General features: G+C 41.7%; 1 protein-coding gene across 3 annotated transcripts in view; it reads left to right on the top strand.

Moving 5' to 3' along the window:
- Nucleotides 1–21,740, top strand: part of FAR2 (fatty acyl-CoA reductase 2) — a 120,124-nt gene that overhangs the window by 94,705 nt on the left and 3,679 nt on the right. For all 3 annotated transcript variants that reach the window (XM_079303790.1, XM_079303789.1, XM_079303791.1), the window contains 8 exons: nt 556–735; nt 5,335–5,512; nt 6,616–6,660; nt 11,349–11,467; nt 12,478–12,545; nt 15,874–16,045; nt 19,774–19,903; nt 20,749–20,876. In XM_079303790.1, the coding sequence (XP_079159916.1) occupies nt 556–735; nt 5,335–5,512; nt 6,616–6,660; nt 11,349–11,467; nt 12,478–12,545; nt 15,874–16,045; nt 19,774–19,903; nt 20,749–20,876 (1,020 nt within the window). The remainder of the gene's footprint in view (nt 1–555; nt 736–5,334; nt 5,513–6,615; nt 6,661–11,348; nt 11,468–12,477; nt 12,546–15,873; nt 16,046–19,773; nt 19,904–20,748; nt 20,877–21,740) is intronic.

The following is a 21,740-nucleotide window of genomic DNA, read 5'->3' as shown; positions in this document are numbered from 1 at the left end:
GTTCCAGGCCAGGCTGGATGGGGCTCTGAGCAACCTGGGATAGTGGAAGGTGTGTCCCTGCCCATGGCAGGGGGTGGGACTGGATGATCTGTAAGGTCCCTTTCAAGCCAGGCCATTCTATGATGCTATGAATCTGGCTTTTTATGGGCCCAAGGACCCTTTCCTGCTTTCTGAAACCATGTGTTCATCTAGTTTAGCAGTGGTCCCTCCAAAGAAGACTGAATGTGTACCATAGGAACCACAGTGCCTCAGGGGGTAGAAATAAATGTTCATTGTTCCAGGGAGGGGTGGCCAACATGTCACATTTAGGGATGTGAATGAAGTCTTACTTGTGACCCTTCAAACTGAGTAAAAATACTTTGAGAGACATTCAGTGTCCAGAACAGCAAACCTAACAGTGATGCTTTCAAAGCTGATTTCACCCTTGCATTTCACTGACACTTTCTACTCCACCGTGGCCCCTGCTGTTCCCTGACCTCCCTTTCCATGATGAGGTTTGGGTAAGCCTCAGCTTTGTGCATCCTTCCAGTGAAATGCTTTTTGCTGGTTCCTTAGGCATGCCCTGCAGCTGAACGTGATGGGCACGCAGCGGCTGCTGGAGCTGGCGCGGCAGATGAGGAAGCTGGAGGCCTTCATCCACCTCTCCACTGCCTACGCCAACTGTGTGCGGAAATGCATAGAGGAGATCATCTACCCGCCCCCTGCCGAGCCCCAGAAGCTCTTCGACTTAGTAGAGTAAGTGGGAACTGCACTGCCCCTTCCAGGGCTGCCTTCCCTTCATCTGCAGCAGACCTGGCACCTGTTCAGGAGCTGTTCCCGTTCCTAGGAGCAGGATCAAGTGGGATTCCTGTTCGGCTCTTACTGCTGTTCCTTTGTGGTTTTTTAAAGAGTCTGTTTTCGTGAGAATCCACTATTTAAAGTTCTACAGGAGTGTATTTTCTGCCAGGTATGGTGTTGCTGCTTTCTGTAGCACTCAGCTCTGCTGGTGTCTCAGTAAGACCTGATTTCTTTCATATACCTTATTTCTTTTATCTCTTCAGCTTCCCAGCATTGTTTCCACTTCTTTCAGAAGTTCTGTGGTATTTAACTGGAGTTATATGGGGATGAATAAGAAGCAGGCTTTTTTAGACAGTTCAGTGTCAATCATTTAGGTTGGAATAGACCTCTAAGATCACAAAGTCCAAGCTTTGATTGATCACCATTGTGTCAACTAAACCAGAGCACAGAGTGCCACATACTGTTGGGTTTTGAACTCTTACAGGATTGGTGACTCTACCACGTGCTTGGGCAACTCCTTCCAATACCTGGCCATTTTCAGTGAAGAAAGTCTTCCTGATTTCCACCTCAATCTCTCCTGGCACAACATGAGGCTATGTCCTCGCAGTCTGGACAGGAATACAGGGCTTTGATGAAACAACAAAAAAAGTTTGGTTAACTGAATTTACTGAAATAAAGAGCAATTAGAATAACAAAACCAGCTGAAAAAGCCCCAGGAGACATTCTCCTTAAAAGATTTTTCCCATAACTATTAATGTAGTTTCATTAATTTCTTAATGGGTGATATAAGGAACTGATCTGTGATCTGTTGACCTAAAGAGCTGGTATAAAAATCTTTATTCTTCTTGATTTAGGGTAATGGAAAATGAAATTAATTAATGCCCACTAAGAGAACTGTTCATTTTATTATTATTTTTTATTTTTTTAATAAGAGTTTTATCTTGAGAAATAAATTAACTGTCTAAGCACTATTCCAGAAAATTAGTACAAACAAGTTTTTCTATTTGAATTTCTCTAGTAGCCCATATTCTTGGGTATGTTTACTTCCAGCTAGTAGGCATCAATGATTTATCATTTATTCATTAAGTGGAGCATGATAAAAACTTGAGAAATGTTTTAGTGCATTAGATCAGTGGGCTCCCTAGCCCAGTACCTTGCCCTCAAGAGTGTCACTGAGAGATGCTATTTAGGGTAACTACACCATCCTGGATACTCCTTTCTGTTCCCCTCACAGAAACCTGAAGAGTCTCAGCCTTTCTACTGTCTCCTCATGTGCTGATGTTCATTGTCCTTCCTCTCTACCTGTTCTTTAACTCTGCTCCTTCCCTGAGATGTGGGGGCCAGTCAGAACTTCATGCAGTACTCAATATGCTGAAATTTTTATTTAAATAGCTTCTGAATGACACCACTGGTCTCATTCTCAGTACCTGATGATGGCCAGCATTTCACTGATTTTTTTTTTTTTTTCTGCTGCTTCTTGTTGACATGGAGCTTTCAGAGCTGTCAGCTGTGATTCAGGAGCTTTTGCTAAGCTACAGTTGCCAGTTCTTAGCTCAGCAACCTCTAACACCAGTTCTGATAGACTGCTTTTCTCTTAAAAAATTCTCTTTTTGCCCACTGACTTAGTTTTAAGTCCTTTGGCATTCAGTCCCAATTTCACTGTCCCAAAAAGCTTACCATCACTTGCAGCTCTGAAACAGTTAGAGTTGATGGCTCAGATTAAAAAAAAGACTGCAGCAAGGGTCTGATTGCTAGTTAGAAGTGTGGAGAAGGGCTTGGCTACCTCAGAGGTTGTTACTTAAGCTGCTTCATATAAAACACTAAGAATTCATGTACCATAGCTTGAAAATGCAACAGAGAGGATGATGTTTGAGATGCACCTTTAATACTTGCCATGTAAGTGAAAGAAATAGTATATATTAGGGTACAGAAGGTTTCAGAGAGGAGACTATCAGCTATTAGAATTTTACCTTTAAAGGGGAGGGAGGGGAAACAGACAAGGAAATATAAACTACGTTCAAAAATGGGGAGAAATACAGATTATGTTTTGCATCAGCCAGCTGTGGATGATTCCCTTCACAGCCAACCCTTGTCTTAACGTGCTGTTCTGCAAGTGCTTTAAGAGGGATAATTGAACAACTGAATGCAATAACATCTATTTAACAGTGCTTTAGGCCATGCACTTGATATATGCTTATGATTACTTATTCACTTGAAATCTCAAGGAGGACTCCCAGCTGTTTCTTTTTCTGCTTTTATCCTCCTGATAGGTCTTGCTGTTTAAGTATTCTGATATTTAACCTGCAAGTAAACCCTGAGGCTTAAGCTGTGTGAACCAAAAGTCACACTTCTAAGTGCTGCCAGGCCAATAGGGGAAACATATAATCTGCTGCATCAAGCATGGTTTGCCTTAATCTAAAGCTGAAGGAAATCAGCTTTGAAGGGTATGCTGAGGTAAGGAACACAGCACATAGCAAAGTCTTGGCTGAAGCTGTGGATTGGTTATTGCAGAAAATACAGATCCATCATTGCTTACAAGAAGGCGTCTTACTAATGCAAAGCCATTAACACAGAAAGTTGTGTTTTCCTGTGGTAGAGTAATTTGGTGCATATAATGGAGAAGTTATTAATTGTTTAATTTACATTGTTTGCTAGGAAGGAGCAAATGCAGCAGTCAGCAGAAGCAGCAGCTTTTTTGTGTTAGCATTCCAGAGTCTTCCAAGCAGGTCACAAAGCAGTTCCCCTTGCTGAAGTGTCAGCTCAGCTTCCCTGGTGGGAATGTTGGTCAGTCAAATCACCTGGCAGGCTGGTGCCCTTGGGACAGGTCCTCAGGTAATGCAGAGACCTCTCTGGAAGGATGAGGGCAAGGGGAAGTTGCCTCTGCTTGTACTTCTGCACCTGTCTTTGCTTTGTGAGAATGCAAACCTGCAACGCCCTATTAGGAAAATTTAAAAGAAAAATAAATAAAGAGAAAGGGAAAAAGACTTGCATACAGCTTAACCTGAGTTCCCAAATGTACTTGAACTTCCTCCAGGTTCTGCAGAAACAGCCATCTCTTTTTGGTAGGCTGGTAATTAGCTACTTCACAGATTCAAACAATAGCAGTTTAGCTGCGACCCTGAGGTTCAGTGCTGCCTAAGCAACTTTGCAAATTATGTCAATATTATGTGCTGCTTGTAACCTCTGTATAGTTAATTTTTTATGTTCAGATGTTTTCTTCTGCCTTGTTTCTGCAGCATGGGACCAAGGAAGGTGTTTGTGCCTCCATAGGGCTTTTTTATATAAAGAAAAAAAATCCTGTATACTACAAATTGTCCAATTTTTAATGCGTTCCAAAACTGAGAGATTTGCTGCATCCCTGTGAATCAGTGCTTTCTCATACAACAATTTCCCATCTGTGCCCAATGAGCACCATCTGAAAAGTGCTGTGCCACCTGAGCCACCATGTCTTTGAAAGGTTGACAGGATCGAGCAGTTTTTCAGGTGTGACAGTCAGCATTGTATTTCTCTCCCCTTGACCTCTGCCTTTTCTGAAATTCAAGACAAGGAGGGGTGAAGTGAGGATCTGCAGGAAGCAGTATCCTTGCAATGCCCCTGGGAAGAGTCCACCCCTTCAGACTGAACTGTAAGTCCGTTGAACTTAATTACAAATTGGATTATAGGAGCTAATCTTTGATTCTGTGGTGTAACACCAGGCTGCTGGAGCCTGTCAGGGACTGGCATGAGGGCTCTGGAGCCAGTTCTTGTCCTTTAGACCCAGATGCTGGCAGGACCTGTGAGGTCCTGGTGCTGTGCCAGGGAAGAGCCTTTGGGCATTAGGCCCTTCCTGCAGCTCCATGCTGGTAATGGCTGCTTTTTAAAAGCTATCTGCATAACTGTTTCTGATGGATTAAGTACTTGAATATCTTCAAAAAATAGAAAATGACTTGACTGAGTTCTTTTGGGGTTTTTTGGTGGTTTGGTTTTGGTCGTTTTTTTTTTAAGCACCAGCAGTTTCCTGTGTGAACAAACCTGTGGAAAGCCTCCTAGAAGGAGCATTTAACACTGCAAATGGTAGAAATCCACTGTTGGAATAATACTCTGTCAGACATTGTTCCAGCTTTTGAGACCTTTGTGTTGTTACATGACTTGCTAACTCTAGGTTACCCAGAATTTTCAGAAACATATTTGGGAGTATACAGGGACTGTGTTGGCTAAAGATGAGCACTGCCTAGTGGGATTCCTGTCTGGGACAGATCCATCAGGCTGTAGACCGTGGCAATATTTTTGTTACAGATTGCAGTGAAGCATTAACCCTGCAAGAGATTACTCTGGTGAGTTTGTAGAGGTACCTGAGTTGGAGCTGGGCATTGTAGCATGAAGCTCACCAAGGTTTATTTTGCACTTTGAAGACAAAAGCAATCTTCTCCCACAGAGCTGTTTGAAATCCAAACCTAAAATACCTTTGTCTGGCTTATCCTCTGTTTCAGGTGAGGATTCCTGTCTCACTGGTCTGTTTTGCCCAAGTTGTCTTCTCTCCCTGCAGGTAGATGATGGTGTTCTCCCTGTTTCCTGTAGGTGGTTGGATGAATCCATCATTCAAGACATCACACCCAAGCTGCTTGGGGAGTGGCCCAACACTTACACCTACACCAAAGCCTTGTCAGAGTACCTGATTCAGCAAGAGAAAGGAAACTTGAACATGGCTATCATCAGGCCATCCATCGTGGGAGCCAGCTGGCATGAGCCTTTCCCAGTAAGCATGAATACACAATTCCCTACCAAGAGCCTTTGGATGCAACTGGAGCTGTGGTACTATCAGGAAACTGTCCCTCCTTGTAGCAGTGTCTTGACAAACAGGTGTCCAGTTGATAGGGAAATGTGAGGAAGAGGTGGAGATCCTGTGCTGGATCAAGCAAGCCTTCTTCAGCATCTTCAGGAAATACTCCTATAAAAAGACCACAAGAGCTGGGATAGTTATGGTGCAGAATGCTGGGCTTGCAATTGATTGTCCATTCAGGCACATCAGAGGAATATCTGTGCTCATAATGTGGGATCTGAGGGTCAGTCATACTCGTGGTGCATTCTGGTTGAGGTACAAATGTCAGGCACTCAGTAATTAAATGCAGCTGTACTTTGGAATGAGATCATTCATTAAGCTAAATATACTAATAGGTATAACACCCTAACACTGCAGCCAATTTGGAAAGGCAGCACAAAATCACCTTTGGCTTTCATGCAGCCTGAAGTGTGCCAGAGATGGCTGAGATACAGCCAAGGCTCTAGGCCAAGCTCCCCATCTTGGAAAGACAGAGAGCTCTGTTTGTTGTCACAGCCTGTTCCAGGTCAAACAGCTCATCACTGCTCTGAACTCCAGCTCCCACAAGTGGCAGGTTCCCTGACCTGAAGTAGGATAAGATTCAAAAGGAGTGCTGTGGTTTGGTTTGGTTTTGGGGCTTTTTCTTCCTCGCTTTAGAAATTATCTGCAGTGTCCAAATCACTCTTGGTGACAGCTGCATATTGTCTGTCAAGGGTAAGTATCACTCCAGCTGTTTTCAGCAAGTGTGGCAGCGCCAAGACACTGTGGTGTTTAAAACCAAATTTTGTTCCTGAGGCCAGGGGATAGGAAAGAAGTGATTTCTGAGAACAAACTTACATTCTGTTGTTAATGATTAAATTGGAGGCAGTGCATCCCCTGGTACTGATTGGCATCCTGGCAGCTGTCCCAGATGGGCTGGCATCCATCTAAACTGGTGTCTCCTTCCTTCTTTGTCTCTACCACACCACTGTCATCATTTAGAAGACTGTGTAAGCAGGACATAATTGAAAGGAACACTAATCATTCTTCTTTTTCCACAGGGTTGGATTGACAACTTCAATGGGACCAGTGGAATATTTATTGCGGTAGGTCTGGTTCCTATTTAAGCTCCCCTTAAAGCAGAGTTTGAGTTACCAAAATAGCAATTCTGATGTTACTACAGTCCCACTTAGAAACTGTGTGCAGTAAAGCACCACAGGAGTTTTCTGAGTCTTGGAGAAAGATGTCACACACTTGCCACGTATTTGTTAGCCAGTAGGATCCAGAGGATGGTCTGTTTGTGCTGAGCTCAAAAAAGGATATTGAGAGAGTGTTAATGTTGCTAGTTCACTAAAACGTGAATTGCAGTTCCTAAAAACTCTGAAAAAACTAAAGGTTTGGACACATTTGGCCAAATTTTCGAAGAAAAGGCAAAAGATGTGTCCTTGAAATGAGGGTAATTCATGGGTGTCACAGCTTGAATCTTTTAAAACAATTTAATTTTCCAGGCCAGGTTACCACACTGTCAGTACAAGGCAGCAGGACATATCCTTCCATTTGTCTCTGTGTGTATTGTTTCCAAATCCTCTGCTATAACTTGTTATGCCTCCACATTAAGAGAGATCCTGCCTCCCACATGCAACTGCTTTGTACAGGATTTCTCCCTGTACAGATTACTCCTAAATAATGTGTATGATTGATTCAGACTCTGCCAGTCACATGGATAATCTGCTCTATTTTTTCCTAACTTGATAAAATACTCCCTGTAAGATGAAAATCATCATTACAATTAATACATGAAAAAAGTTGCATTTCTTTTCTCCTGCCTTATAATTTTATTTTTTTTTCTGAACTAAATCACTGCCTTAGGTGTCTCTGTCAATCCATAATGCTGTGCAGCTCTGGGCAGATATTTATGTTCATGTATGAGTTGTCCAGCTTCATTAATTTGTCCAAACTATGTTCTAATCAGCCTGGTGAAGTGTATAAAAGGATTAGAGGTCTGCAATCATAGGAGAGCAGAATAAAATCCAAATATGATCTTGTTAAAAAAGCTCATTTAAATATGAAGTAGAGCATAAATAGAAACTCTCAGAGTTATAGAATGCACAGAACAAATAATGCTTTCATCTGAAACCCATCTATACATTTCAGAGGTATTCAATTTTTGTTCACAAATTATTGCCTTCTAGTCATGTCACAGTTTCTTTAAAAAAAGCCTTCTATTCCTTGATGACAGCTCAAGAGCTTGTACTGCCTCTCTGCTCTAGTCCCAGCATCTTGTGCTGGTTTCTGGGTTCTTTCATGATGTTATCAAGATCAAGGAATGCTTTGCAATTCCTTGATTTTGCAGATGCACTTCTTACATTTTCATGTGTCAGATTCTAGCTTTTGCAATGACACAAATTTTATTTTGGGCATTTTTTTTTGCTTTGATTTGTTCGGGTTTGGTTTTTTTTTTTTTTTTTTTAATCATAACTTCTGATGATGTCTGTCACAAAATTTATCCAAAACTGATTTCCAAGAAATTTTTGGCCAGGTTTTATATGCAGATGCAGCTTGTATCTTTAGATCCAAGCTAGGTCCATGGAAAACAAAGATTATGAGATACTAGAGTCTCTGTGGGAAATAGCTTCTCTTTTTATATCTTCTATCTTCTCTTTTTATCTCTTTTTATAAGATTAGCCTTGCACTGAGATTTGAAAAAGAGGTGGTGTTTTTTGGTGGAGGTTTCTCAGTATAGTAGATAAAGAGATAATAAAAATTTTGTTGTTTCCACTGAGCTGTTGTTGTTGTTGAAATGTGGTCTGTAACTTCATTGGGAGTTGGCCAACAAAAAGACAAAAAAGAATGACAAGGATGCAGGGTGTGGAGACAAAGTTTTTTGGAATTTTTTCCAGAAGGGAAAAGTGTTCATTACTAGGAACCCAAGAAACTTTTTTCTTCTGAAAGGGGGGAATTAAGTGCATGAATTCATGTGCTTGAATGTTGTGAGTTGTTTGAAAATGAACCCTTAAAGGTCTGAGTGATGTGTCAGTTTGATTACTTGGAAGTTGTGTCAGTACAACTAGCTCTCCTGGCCAAATGTATTTTAAACTGTGATCATTAGATGAGTAGCTTTATTTGCTTTAATTAAGTGTTGAAAAAAGCAAAAGGGAAGTGGTTTTGGTGGTTTGGCTTTGTGCATTTGAAGTGTCTCTCCATACCAAAATACTCACTTTTGACTTCTAACCGAGCTCATCCTATATGGAGAACTGGAGAATCCCCCAGATTCAGGTTTGGTTCAGATGATCTTTGATGTCACTTGGGCAGAATCTGGACTCCAAATCTTGCAAAGACTTTTTACCTCAGTTGCAGTGCTTGAGTCTGATAGTTTCATTCCATAAATAGACACATTTCTTTTGAATATTCATGAAATATGGGAGTCCAAGTTGTTCTTGATAATCTAATTATGTTTCTTTCACCTACAGTTGCTCCAGCTGCTGTGAGGACCTGTGTTTGTTGATTGAGGAACAAAAAAATTAATTACATTTCCGCTGGAGTGGAATTAAGGCATTTTGTCTCCCTGTTCCCTATTACATGCAGAGACCTTCCTCCCTGCAAGGCAGTGAAGCTGTAGGGCACAACTGGTTTAATTTGTGGTCTGGACAGTGACTGGCCTCAAAGCACCTCAGCTGAGAGGCTGTCCAGAAACATCAGACTCTGACCAGGAAATTTTTTTGGAGACTTCACTTTGCAGTAGCTTCCATTTCACTAAAGAGAAAAATGTCAGCATCTATAAATAAAAAACAACCCATACCTGCTGGAAGTACCACTGAACCATTTTTGATGTAAAAAGTAACTAAAAAAAAATAAACCTCAAGCCTTTGTTAAATACAAACATAGGAAATCTCAAAATCATTCATGTGTGTATGACCATCACATGCTGCTCTGAACACATTTTGCAGCAAATCCATCAAACATCTTCATTTGAAGACCCAGAAAGGTCTGTAGTGTGAAAATGTGATAATTGATCACACAGTGGTCTCTAGTGGGCATGTGTTCATAGTAGTGGAAAATTCAAGAGCTGAGCTTGGTTGCCTCCTTTGTTTCTTTCTGCCTTTTTTCCCCCCTTGAAAAGTAAGAACCCAAAGAAAATCATAGTGATGTTGCAGGATGAAGTTTTAGTGTCTGAGCCTAACCACAGTTCAGCTTAGGAGAGCAAAATTCAATACATGACACAGGTTTGAGGAGGATGGAGTGATCAATGTGGGGAATCTTGCACTGTTGTCTGTGTCAGAGTCTGTGATCCCTCTGCCAGATGCAGCAAAGATGAGGTGGGACTGCTCAGAAGTCCTAGTTCCTGAAAATTTAATCACTCAGGAGTGGTATTCCCTTGCTTGCAAGCTGTGAAATGCAACAAACACATCTAAATTGCAGAGGGGGAAAGGAGGAAGAGAACAGCCACCAAAATGACCCCAAAAGATAAACACCTCCCCCAGAGAGGGAATATAGTGTCCCTTAAAATCCACCAGCAGCCACTAGACAATGGCATCTGCTTTAAAAGTTAATAGCATGTCTTAAATGCTTTTTTTAATGACTTTTTTTCCTCTCCTCAGACTTTAGGCAAGGGAGTTTCCACTACTAGGCACTTTCTTGGTTTCTGTAGAAAAATTTAATCTATTTTATAATGAAATTGGAGTTTCAGATTGTATGAAAATAATTTAAGAAAAGCTATAACATTTCCTTTGCCCTAACTTTTAAATATTGATGCATCTGTCGCAGATGTTCTTTTGCTCCTTCACTCAGTTCTTTTCTCTGCTTTTGCATGGATCTAAATTACAAGAACTTTTATTCTTTATTGCTTTACCAGCATTTTTATCCTCTCAGCTTTTTCCCTGGCTCTTCAGTTTCACTGCATTGTTTCCCACATGAGAAATAACTTGAAACCTTGACTCTGCCATGTGGTGTTTCTTCTCTTCTGTGCTCTGTTCAGCCCTCACCCATGACACACCAATTCACCCAATTTCACCCCCATGTTCTGCATTTTGCCTTGTCCTCTCTGATCCAGTCTGCCATGCTGTTGCCATGGCAGACTGTGGAACCTCCAAAGCCTGACTGGTCATCATGGAAATCCTTTGATAAACATTCAGATTAAATGTATGTGTTCTGGAGAGCCTGATGGCCTGAAAAACGCACTTCCAACCAAAGCAAAGTGAAATATTTTTCTTCTTGCCTATTTCTTCTTTTTGGTTGTCAGTACTTTGTATTTGCACTGATTCTTCTTAGTGAGTTTTGGTGAGTGATGTGCTCTTCAAGAAGGGGCCATCCTTGGTATTTTTATGCATAAAAGACAGCATTGGAAAAGAGGAGAGTGTGAATACATCCAAGGGAAGGTAGTTAACTTTTCAGAAATCCTACTGGTGTAATTTCCAAAGTGACTGCAGTTTCTGAGAGACTCAGAGACCTTTGTCTGCCTGTGTCATTTAAGAAAATGTAACTTTCAGGCATCACTGGGAACTTTACAGCAGCAAATTCAGATACATTTCTTTCCCTGGGTATTTCTTCCATATTGAGTTTAGAGTCCCAGCTTTTCTTGTTGTACACAGCACAGACATCATCATATTTCCAGGCATTCTCTGAAAATATCAGACAGCGGGATCCACAGGAGATCCATCTTTATTGTCACAGAAATCAAATAATCTGCAACAGAAAAAAACTTGCTATGGTGCTGGCTGGTGCCCAGTGCATTGTGCTGGAGCCCTGCCAGTGAAATCTCAGTCTGCAGTGGGTGACTGTTTCCTGTGTCCCACAGGCAGGCAAAGGCATCCTGCGGTCCGTCATCGCCAACAACGAAGCGGTGGCTGACATGATTCCCGTCGACGTCGCCATCAACCTGACCCTGGCAGCCGGCTGGTACACAGCTGTGCACAGGTGGGAGGGCATCCCTCTTCACAGCATTCACACCTGGGATGCTTGCTCCCTGCACTTCAAGAAGGGAGCTGATTAAAAGCCAGTGCAAGAGGCTGGTGGATTGATTTTCGGGTCTGGTTTTCTCCCTGCGGGTGGGCAAGGACTGAGAGTGTAGAAGACTCAATAAAGGCAGGGTTTAGAGTTGGGGAATCTTTACAGCTATGGGTGAGATCTGTTCTTGCCTCTCAGAAGCCACTCTTCTGAAAGCCAAGAGCTTTGCAGCATTGTTTTTTTGGGCCTCCTTTTCACTGATTTGCTTTGTAAGTGTCTCCTGGAGTTTTCTTTGTAAAAAAGCTCTGTGTATTTTCTTTGGGAAGCAATGCAAAATATAAATCTGTTATGGGCTTATAGGTTATATGATCTAAAAAAAATCTCCTTTGTATTATTGAGAAGAGTATGTAGAAGTGATATTAGGGATTTAAAGTATTTTCCTGTCAACCTCTGGTATGGCCTTTAATCATTAGGTAGGAGTACAGAAAATAAACCACATGAATTATTCTGGAGGCTTATGCAACTATGAGAAGTCAAACCCAGGCAAATAAAAGGCAGAAGTGTCTTACTCTGTAAGACAGAGTAAGCCCTCTGAGCTGAGGGTAGAGCTACATCCAGTAAGTTAAATATGGATCCTAAAAGGACCTTGAAGAGCAATTCACCAGCTTTCCCCTCAAAGCATTATTAAGAAATCCATCAACTTCAAACTGCATGGTGAGAAAAATGGTGTATTGATGTCATCACTTGACACCCTTGGCAAGGCAAGTTTAGGTCAAGAAAACTGTTTGATTGATTCTTGACTTATGTTGAAGGAAAAAATAAAACTGGTGTGATCCATGTTTAGTTCCACACCAAAAAATGCAAACTTCGGTATTAAACCAGGAATTTTCTTTGAAATTGGTTAATTTTTTTTTTAATCCCTTCCTAAGAAATTGCGTTTTTCTTCACATCTCAAAATAATACTTCTTTCTGTTTTCCAGACCAAAAAACCTGTTGGTGTACAACTGCACAACAGGGGGAATCAACCCTTTCTTCTGGGGAGAAATGGGTAAGATCTCATTTAAATGGAGAACATCCATAGTATTCTTTACAATTTGAAAAATTGTTTTCCACAGTTTAGATGGCATTCAGTGTCTTGCCATTCAAACTGAATTTTGGGGACCCAGCTGAAGTGGGTGAGGATCCTATGTGGCAAGGGGTAACTTCCAAACCAAACCATTCTAGGATTCTGTGATATTATGCAAGTGAAATGGTCTTTCTTGCCCATCAGAAAATTCTGAACAGAAATAACAGGTGTGCAATTGAGGAGGAAAACATTGAGATGACACGTAGGCTTCAAGAACAGTTTGTATTTTGACCATGAGTTTTGTGGAAAAAAATCAAAGTATTTTCATGGATGACTTTCTTTCAAGTGGATGTACTTCCAAGGCAGGGGTAAAAGAAAGGGAGACAGATCCTGACACTCTTGCAGAGAAAAACTCATGCTGAAGTCAAGCAGCAGGATTTGTCTCAGCTGTATACTGTGAAATACTGTGTACATGCATGGACAGATGCACTGGCCCTGGTTTACTTTCTATTACCCCTGCATTAATATCTCTGTGCTTTAAATACAGGAGGCTGGCTACTCCATCTCTCAGCCTTTGCTTTGCTTTTTCCCTTGCATTATTTACATGACAAACTAAGTCAGCAGAGAATGAGACTATAATTGCATTTACAGAATAAGTGTATTAACCATGATACTTGGCCTAGGAGGGGAGAGGTTTCAGCAACTGGCTGAGTGCTAAGGACATCACATTAAGTTACTGGCTTTTTTTTTTTTTTTTTTTTTTTTTTTTTAATAATGAGAGGTAAAATGTTGTGGTTAGTCACGGACCTTGTGTGGCTTTTTCTCAGGAGTGAATGCAAAGCTCTGCACAGGCTGCTACTTCAGCAAAAGCCACCATAGCACCACTTTCTGAGGTTTGCCTTTCTTAACCCTTTTTCACTGTAAAATTACTGATGAAAACAGCAGTGTGTTAGTGCATTGTCATTTGTTTCATTCTGCATTTTATTCATTCCTCCTTTTATTCTGTTCTTCTGCTTATAACTGTGGATTTAGCCATGAAATCATCGGGGTGCAGCAGCTTCCCTGAGCATCTCTGTGGTGGAACCGAAGGCAAAATTTTCTCCTTGGATGACACTGTGAAGCTCTTTCATGTAGTAGCTACAGTTTTCCTGAGAGCAGCATGCTGCAGAGAATTAGGATGGAGTATTAAAGTGCAAAATTTTGCCTTTAAAGATGATGCACGGCTGAAGACATGAATTTGGGAAAGATTTACTGCATCATGATGTTACGATTTCAGCCATCCAATCTTAATCCTCAATTCAGTCTCCTACAAATTTCTTTTTGCGAAACAGACATAATTCCATTCAAGGAGTCAGGGTGTGTGACTGGTCATCAGGGTGGAAGGTCCTGAGTGTCTGGAAGCTGCTGAGAAAGCAGGGAGGGGAATGGGAGTCACCTGGCATTGAGCATTTTAGTGCAAAGCAAACATGAGGTTTGCAGAGGAAAGGGCTAGGCCAGGTGACACCAGGACCTGCTCTAGGAGTGACAGATAGATACAAGGGAGTAAGAATTTTTGAGGGGAGAAAGATGAAACAGAGAAATTGAGGCTGGATTAGTTGAGGATACCAAGGATAGGGAACAGAAGTGACTGAGATGGTGATGCTTTGAGTATGCTCTGAGCGATGAGCTTGGAGGGAGGGAGGAGAAAGTTTCTAGAAGAGAGTTTATGCTTAAACATCCATTGCAAGGCACTTCATTCCAAAGCCCCTCAGACACAGATAAAAACTCCTAGTGTTAAAAGGCACTTTAACTGATTTCTTTCTGTTCTAAATAATGCTATGCCTTAGGGTTTTTCTTTTCCCTTACTTTCTCATTACTTTCCTTGCTGTTATAAAGATGTGGTCAAATAACTAAATTTTTGTCTGAAGAAGCATATTCTGATTGCTGCAATGTGAATTTGGTTAGTCTGACTTCGCGAAGTACATTTTGCAGTTTCTCCTCAAAACTAAACCTTAAAACAGACTGGAAAATGATGTTCAATATGGAAAAAATTTAGTTAAATTTATTCTTGACAGTCTACCTGGGTAAAACCTGTGTCTGATTCTTTCCCTGCAGAACCTGCCTTTGAGTTGTAAGATTTGCTGCTTCTGTTTTATGTTGAGGTTTGAGGGAAAGACCACCCACTAAGTCATTGTAGTAGCTCCTAGAGGTGACAGATTTTTGGTTTGGGGTTCTTAGAATAAGTGCAGTGAAAGTTACTACTTGAAGTGCAGTAATGAGCTGACCACAGACATTGGAGAGTCCTATCTGAATGTTAGAAGTGGAATCTGCTTATCTGAGGATGATCTGGATGTTTCTTGTGGCTTGCAAATTCTCATCTGATTTTGTATTTGTAACATAAGCTTAGAGACTAAACTATAATATGAGCACAGATTGATGTCATTAACTCTCAAATCAGTTTTTTAGAAAGTGAAAAAAGCCCACATATTCTTGTTTCTTGAGCTTGTTGGAGCTTGGGAATAGGAGCACCATCTGTTTATCAGTCCCTAGGATGATAGTCTTACACTCAACTACTGCAGTTCTGTTAAGCCTCTGCAATATGCAAATGCCCCAGATATGCACATCTAGATGCCACTTTGTGGCACTGTGCCATTGCTAAAGCTCAGAATCAGACCCAGCATATTTTGTGCGATTAAATGCAAAGGGAAGGGAAGATTCCCACCCTATCATTTGTTTTTGAGTTAAGAATGAGACAGTTTGCTGCCTTAGAGCATCCAGAGGTCTTCTGAAAACAAGCAGACATTTGCTGGTGTGGGTCATATGTGGTTTGAAAGGATATAATGAAGTCTTTTTAAAGCTATCATCCTCTGTAAGCAACAGACTAACTCAGCCATCAGCCCTTTGGAAAATCTGATTGAAAAGTAGAAATGTAATATTTATTTTATGCTAGCAGATCAAAGTTTGCTTTCAGTGATCCAAAGAAATGTTAGCATTTACCAATTTATTTTGCATCTGCTGCAGGTGAAAGCAGAACTGCAGCTCCTTACAGCTCTTAGAGCTGCCTGCTTTTCCTCATTCATGTTTTGATGCTTTGATCAGGAGGTTTTTGTCTGCTGGTGTTAAGTGTGGAGCAGGATTGGGTTTCAAACAGGCAATAGATGGAGTCATCAATCTTCATGACAGAATGGACAGCCTGGTCCAAGCTATGGTGCCACAGTTCAGAGAGCTGTGGGCTGGAGGTGTGAAGCACAACTTGGGGCTGTGCTGTGCTGTGGTTGCAGCCCAGCTGGAAGTGCGTGAGTGCCCGTGACAAATGCCTGTTCCATTGCAGAGCAGTACGTCATGTCCACGTTCAAAAGGAACCCCCTGGAGCAGGCCTTCCGAACACCCAACGCTCACATGACCTCCAGCTACCTGATAAACCAGTACTGGATCACTGTCAGCCACAAGGCACCCGCCATCCTCTACGACCTCTACATGAGGCTCACGGGGAGAAAGCCCAGGTGAGAATGGTGCCCTCGGCCTCCTGCACTCCTGCCACTCCTGTGGAGAGCAGAGCTCACACCAGTGATGAGAAATGGAGTCCTTGAGCTTCTTCCCAAATCCTCCTCTTGAGGAAAATGCATGGCTGTAGCTAAACACAGCCTAGGGCTCGCACACTTCCCACCACCTAGAGAGCATCACACCTTTTGAACTCAGTTTTACACACTTCAAAGCTTCCCAAAGCAGAGGCTAGTCTTCTGTCTTCTCTATATCCAGATCTCCACCACTTCAGCTTTCCAATGGGATTACCCCTATCTGGCAGTAGTTTGCATAAGGACTTTAGACTGGCAAGCTTTAGAACATACAAGCTAATACTTTTTTTCCCTGTAAATCAGATGTCCAAGTAGCTGTTTCCAGCACTGGCCTGAAATCTAGGAAGCAGTCGTTCCTGAATAGGATTAAATTCTAAATGTATTTGGAAGGGCAACTCACCATTACAGGTGATATTTGAGCCCTGGCAGTGGTATGGCTTGTAGGAACAGCAATATCCATGTCCCATGTGGAAGGAATCCTCTTGTGAGTAACGTTACTCCAGACATTTGTCCTCATTTCATCCCTGCCACCACAGAGGAGGATTTATTGTGCAGTGTGAGAACAGGATGCCAGAGCTGTGTTGATGTCAGCTGCTCTTGTGCTCCTCTGCTGCTAGAAAGCTGACTGCAGCTGTTTGCAAGAAATCCCTGGCATTGCTCTGATTTATCCCTGACATTCTGCTTCGGAGGCAGATTGGTCCGTATAAAAACTTTGTTATACAGGAGGAAAGAATTACCCTAGAAATAGAGGTAAACTGAAAATGGGGCTGGAATCTCCAATCTTTGGTGAAATGGGCAGCAGTAAGATCTTAGCACTGCCATTACAATTGACATTTCTTTTCTATAAGCTGATTGGCATAATTAACCAGTGGACACTGCCTGCAGTGCTGTAGTTAAATGTCAAACAGGCCTCAGCATGATCTTTTGAGCTTTAAGATTTGCAGCCTTAGCAAAGATGGTTCACCAATGAAATTGGGAGTTTTCTAAGTCTTTTTTTTAAATATAATTCTCCTTTTATTTTTACACACTACTTCAGCTCATCCAGGTATTGCTGCAGTGTGGTAGGAAGCACAGTAGCAGTGCATTGTTCTCTTCCCAGCTACCTGGATATCAGACCTTTATGGTCTTAAGTGCAGTAAACCACATCAGATAAAAGAGAAGAAGAAACCTTTTTAGGTGTAATCTCATTTCACATAACTTTCCAGATATCAAGCAAAACTGCCCTAAATGGTTTCCTGTGAGCACTGCACATCCATCATGACTTATCATGATATAATGTGGTTTATGCAAGGCTCTGTATGGGAGCAAATAGAGAAATCATTGCTGTAAACAGTTTCCTAGAAGACAAAATGCATGTCTGAAGTGTGGCTATAGTGAGAGCTAATACTCAATTTATTCCTCTCAGTTCCTCCACAGTGGAGGACGAGACTTTCTGTAAGAAATCTTCCCCATGTTTCTACTCAGTTTATGTTTTTTTAAATACAAATTTATTTTTCATGCAAAAATACGTATTTTTCCTTCATACAAATTATTAGTGTTTTGAATGATCTTAGGCAGTTGACATGAAACACAGTTTTCACACAAACCTCTTCAGATCATAGAATCACAGACTGGTTTAGGTTGGAAGGAAGCTTAAAGGTCATCCTGTTTCACCCTTGCCATGGGCAGGGACGCCTTCCACTAGCCCAGACTTCTCCAAGCCCCATCCAGCCTGGCCTGGAACTCTGCCAGGTATGGGGCAGCCACAGCTTCTCTGGGTAACCTGTGACTGACAGGGCCTCATTACCCTCACAAGGACAAATTTATTTCATATACTCAAGAGATGGTTCTCTTATCTTTTTCTTTTTTCCTATCAGTTCCCATTAGTCATAAGCACTTTAAAGATTTTGGGGAGTCAGCTTGAGGGGCAGTTTCAGATCTTTCCAATCTAGCTGCATAATTTCCTTTTCCCAAGTTTCTAAAATGTATTCACAAAGCTTTGCCTCATGGTGCTTGCCCTACACAGGAAGTTTAATCTGAAATAATTTTAAAGCAGTTCAGATAAACTGCATTCAGTCAACGTGCACATAATTATTCAGAATGAAGGTTCCTTTAATCTGATGGCCTGCTTTGCTTCTAAACTGAAACCACTTTAAGGAGTGCTTGTCTAAGGATTTAGTGCTCTTTCCAGTTGGTTTGGGTGAGCTGCACAGTTGTGCTCTGAGCTGATGGGCTCATGGTGTCTTTCTGTTCTGTGCTGAGTGCTCATCGCCGTGGCAGTCACGTCTCTGTGGGGAGAAGCCAGCCTGACACCATTCTCCCCCAAACTGCCACCTTCTATTTGTCACAGCAACTGTGTTACCCTCTGGGCAGCTCAATATTTTGAATGAAAATAGCTCTGTTCTCCACAAAAATCAGCCTTTCAATGCTTTCTCTTGCTCTTACCCAGTCTGAGAGGACGTAGTGTCTTCTCAGAATTGATCAAGCCCTGTACATCACACTTCAAAACAACTGCCAGAGGCCTTTTTTACTCATGACCACTGGACAACTGAAATTATCCTGCAGGGTAGGACAACATTACTGTCATCCACTTTTATATAAAAAAATTAGTAAGAAAAGGCCAAGACACATGAGAGGACCTGGACCTGAATTTCCCAAGTCCTTAAGTAGTTATGCCTCTGAAGCAAGACAACAAAAACACGGAGCTGTTGGAATGGGTCCAGAGGAGGGCCATAAAGATGGTCAGAGGGCTGGAGCACCTCTCCTGGGAGGACAGGTTGGGAGAGCCAGGACTGTTGAGACGGGAGAAGAGAAGGCACATGGGAAACCTGGTAAGAGTTTTTCAGTACTTTAAGCAGAACAGTGGGAAAGAAGGGGATGGACTCTTACCATGGAGCATAATCATAGGATGGGGGGAATGGTTTCAAACTGATAGAAAGTACATTTAGATTATATAGGAGGAAATTCTTCCCTGTGAAAGATGGGGAGGTCCTAGCACAGAAGTTATGGCTGCCCCATCCCTGGCAGTGTTCCAGGCCAGGCTGGATGGGGCTCTGAGCAACCTAGGGTAGTGGAAGGTGTCCCTGCCCATGACAGGGATTAGAACAAGATGATCTTTAAGCTCCCTTCCAACCCAAGCCACTCTGTGATTCTTTGGTTCTGTCTGAAAACTGAAATTGGGCAAATGACTTCAGAGCTCAGACATACTGCAGATGTGGTCACCAAATACTGGAGCTAATGCAATTATTGCTTCAGTACACAACTCAGGCTTGGGAGCAGAAGACAATTCCTGTGGCAGAAAGAAAGTACCCACCTTGGGAACAGAAGCACTGTACCTTTGTGGTGCAGACTTTATGCTAGTTCAGATGGGCTCTTCCCTTCACAGCAGTACGTGAGGTAGATGCACTTGCTTAGGTCAGACCAGTGATTTGGACATCAGTGACAGACACATTTGCTCCCCTTTTGGAGCCAACAGTAAAAGTTGGGTAGCTCTAGGCTCAAGGGCTCAGCTGGAGCAATTTGGACTTGCTGAGCAAGTTCTCAGCCTAGTGAGTGGCAGGGCAGTGCTCAGGAGGAATTGCAATGTTTATTTACCTGGATTGGTGGGAACACAAACCAGCAGCCTCTACATAAGGTCACACTTCCTGCTGACCTCTGATGCTCCCCCTGTGTTTCAGAATGATGAAGATCATCAATCGGCTGCACAAGTCTATGACACTCCTGCAGTATTTCTCCACCCAGTCCTGGAACTGGTCTTCAGATAATATGAATATGTTAATGAGTCACCTTAACACAGAGGACAAAAAGGTAAATATGTCTTGAATATGAGTTGATAAGTTCAGATTTTGTTCATCTGCAGCAATTATTTTTGGTGTATTGTAGAGCTTTAAAATTATATCTAAAGGATTGGAATTGATTTTAATCTGAAATAATTTATGTATTTTAGGAGCTTTCCATTAATTACAAGAGAATGTTTTCAGGTCACTTACAACCCAACCTATTCTGTGAAAACTTCTTCTTCTCTACAAAGCCTCTCTTTGCTCTAAGAGACAAACAGCTGCCTGACAGCTTCCTAACAATTTGTCCAGTATGAGCACCTAAAATGAACTGGGATAGTTGGCTCTGCAATGATATTTTGGTTATGCCAAAGTGACCCATTTCCTGGACTTCTGTTGATCTAGCTGCAAAAAGAGAATGCAGCTGAGAGTAACACTGATGCAGAGGCACCTGTTGACTCAATGTCCAGTTAATTTATTTTCACATAATTCTAGTGACACGTTGAAATTGCATGGAGGTTTTCATCTGAATCTGTTTGCCTGTGTGGATACCATTTTTCTTCCATGATTGTGTGTGTGTGTGTGTGTGTGTACAAATACATGTATTTATGGAAGAGATGGCACCTGAAAGATAAACACCTTTATTTTCTGCCAGCTAGCACTACATTTCTGCTTGCTTTGCCCAGATTCCCAGCTGGCTGGGACGTTAATCAGCAGCTGTGAAACACAGTCTGGCAGTGCTTGGGAACTCAGTGGCTTTGAGAATTTTAGAGAGGGGGCCTTGTCAGGAACAGAGATCAATGAAGAATTGATGCTTCAAGTGACCTGGTTTTGAACTGTGGTGTTCAGCTTTTGTTGTTTGTCTTTAAATCCCAGTTATACAACTTTGATGTTCGCCAGCTGCACTGGTCAGAGTACATTGAGAGCTACTGCATAGGTGCTAAGAAGTACTTACTAAACGAGGACATGGCTGGCATTCCAGCAGCAAAGCAGCATCTACGCAAGTAAGTCACACCCAGGGACAAAGATAAGAGCTCCTGACTACCTTTGGGGAAAATAAGTCTAGCTGTGTTGCAAAATTGTTATTATTTATTACTATTGATTAAAATGGAGATAAATAACTTATTTCTTATCTCAGCTGTTTGTCAGTATTTACAAACATAGAATGAGGAAATAGTTTGCCATAGCAAGGGATCCTAAACAAGTTCATCATTCATGGATCACTCTTAGGAGGTTTATAAGGACCTCAGGAATGGGCTACTGACTGCCTCAGACCGTGGGCTGTGGTGCAGTGATGAAGTTTACCTTAAAATAAAAGGGCTAGTGTAAAAATGAAACAAGTCTTGAGGTCTTTAGGTGTCTTTTTTCTCTTGGTCAAGCACTGGGAAAATGACAATTAGAGAACTGCAGAAAATTTTGCCTGACAGAAAGAAGACAGGATTATTAGGATCTGAAAAATTCAGTAATACCACTGAAATTGATGCTGTAAATTAATGCACTTCCCCCAAAAAATAAAACATCCCTGCAGTATTTTAACAGTGAAGACCTTTTATAATCATTATGTAATTTCACAGCTCTAAAGAAAGGGTTTCACCCAAATAAGAGAAGCTTCTCATCAATTTCTATGAAGGTTCTCTAGCCTGCCTTAAGTTCTGCAAAGTGAAAGATAACCAATATATGAAACCAAAGCAGAAAGTATTGGACACAGACTGTCTAAAGAAAAACCTCCCCATATGACTTTGCTGTGGTTTGAAATGAGAGTACAGAGCAAGAGAGAAATCCAGTACAGTTATTCCACCTACACCATGAATCACTCACTGTGTTCCAGCTTCAGCACAGTCCTTGGCAAGACCAAGGACCTCCAGCAC

The sequence above is a fragment of the Erithacus rubecula genome (genome assembly GCF_903797595.1).
Source record: "Erithacus rubecula genome assembly, chromosome: 4".
NCBI lineage: Eukaryota > Metazoa > Chordata > Aves > Passeriformes > Muscicapidae > Erithacus > Erithacus rubecula.
The sequence above is the reverse complement of the archived record's forward strand: the minus strand, read 5'-3'. Positions and strand labels throughout refer to the sequence as shown.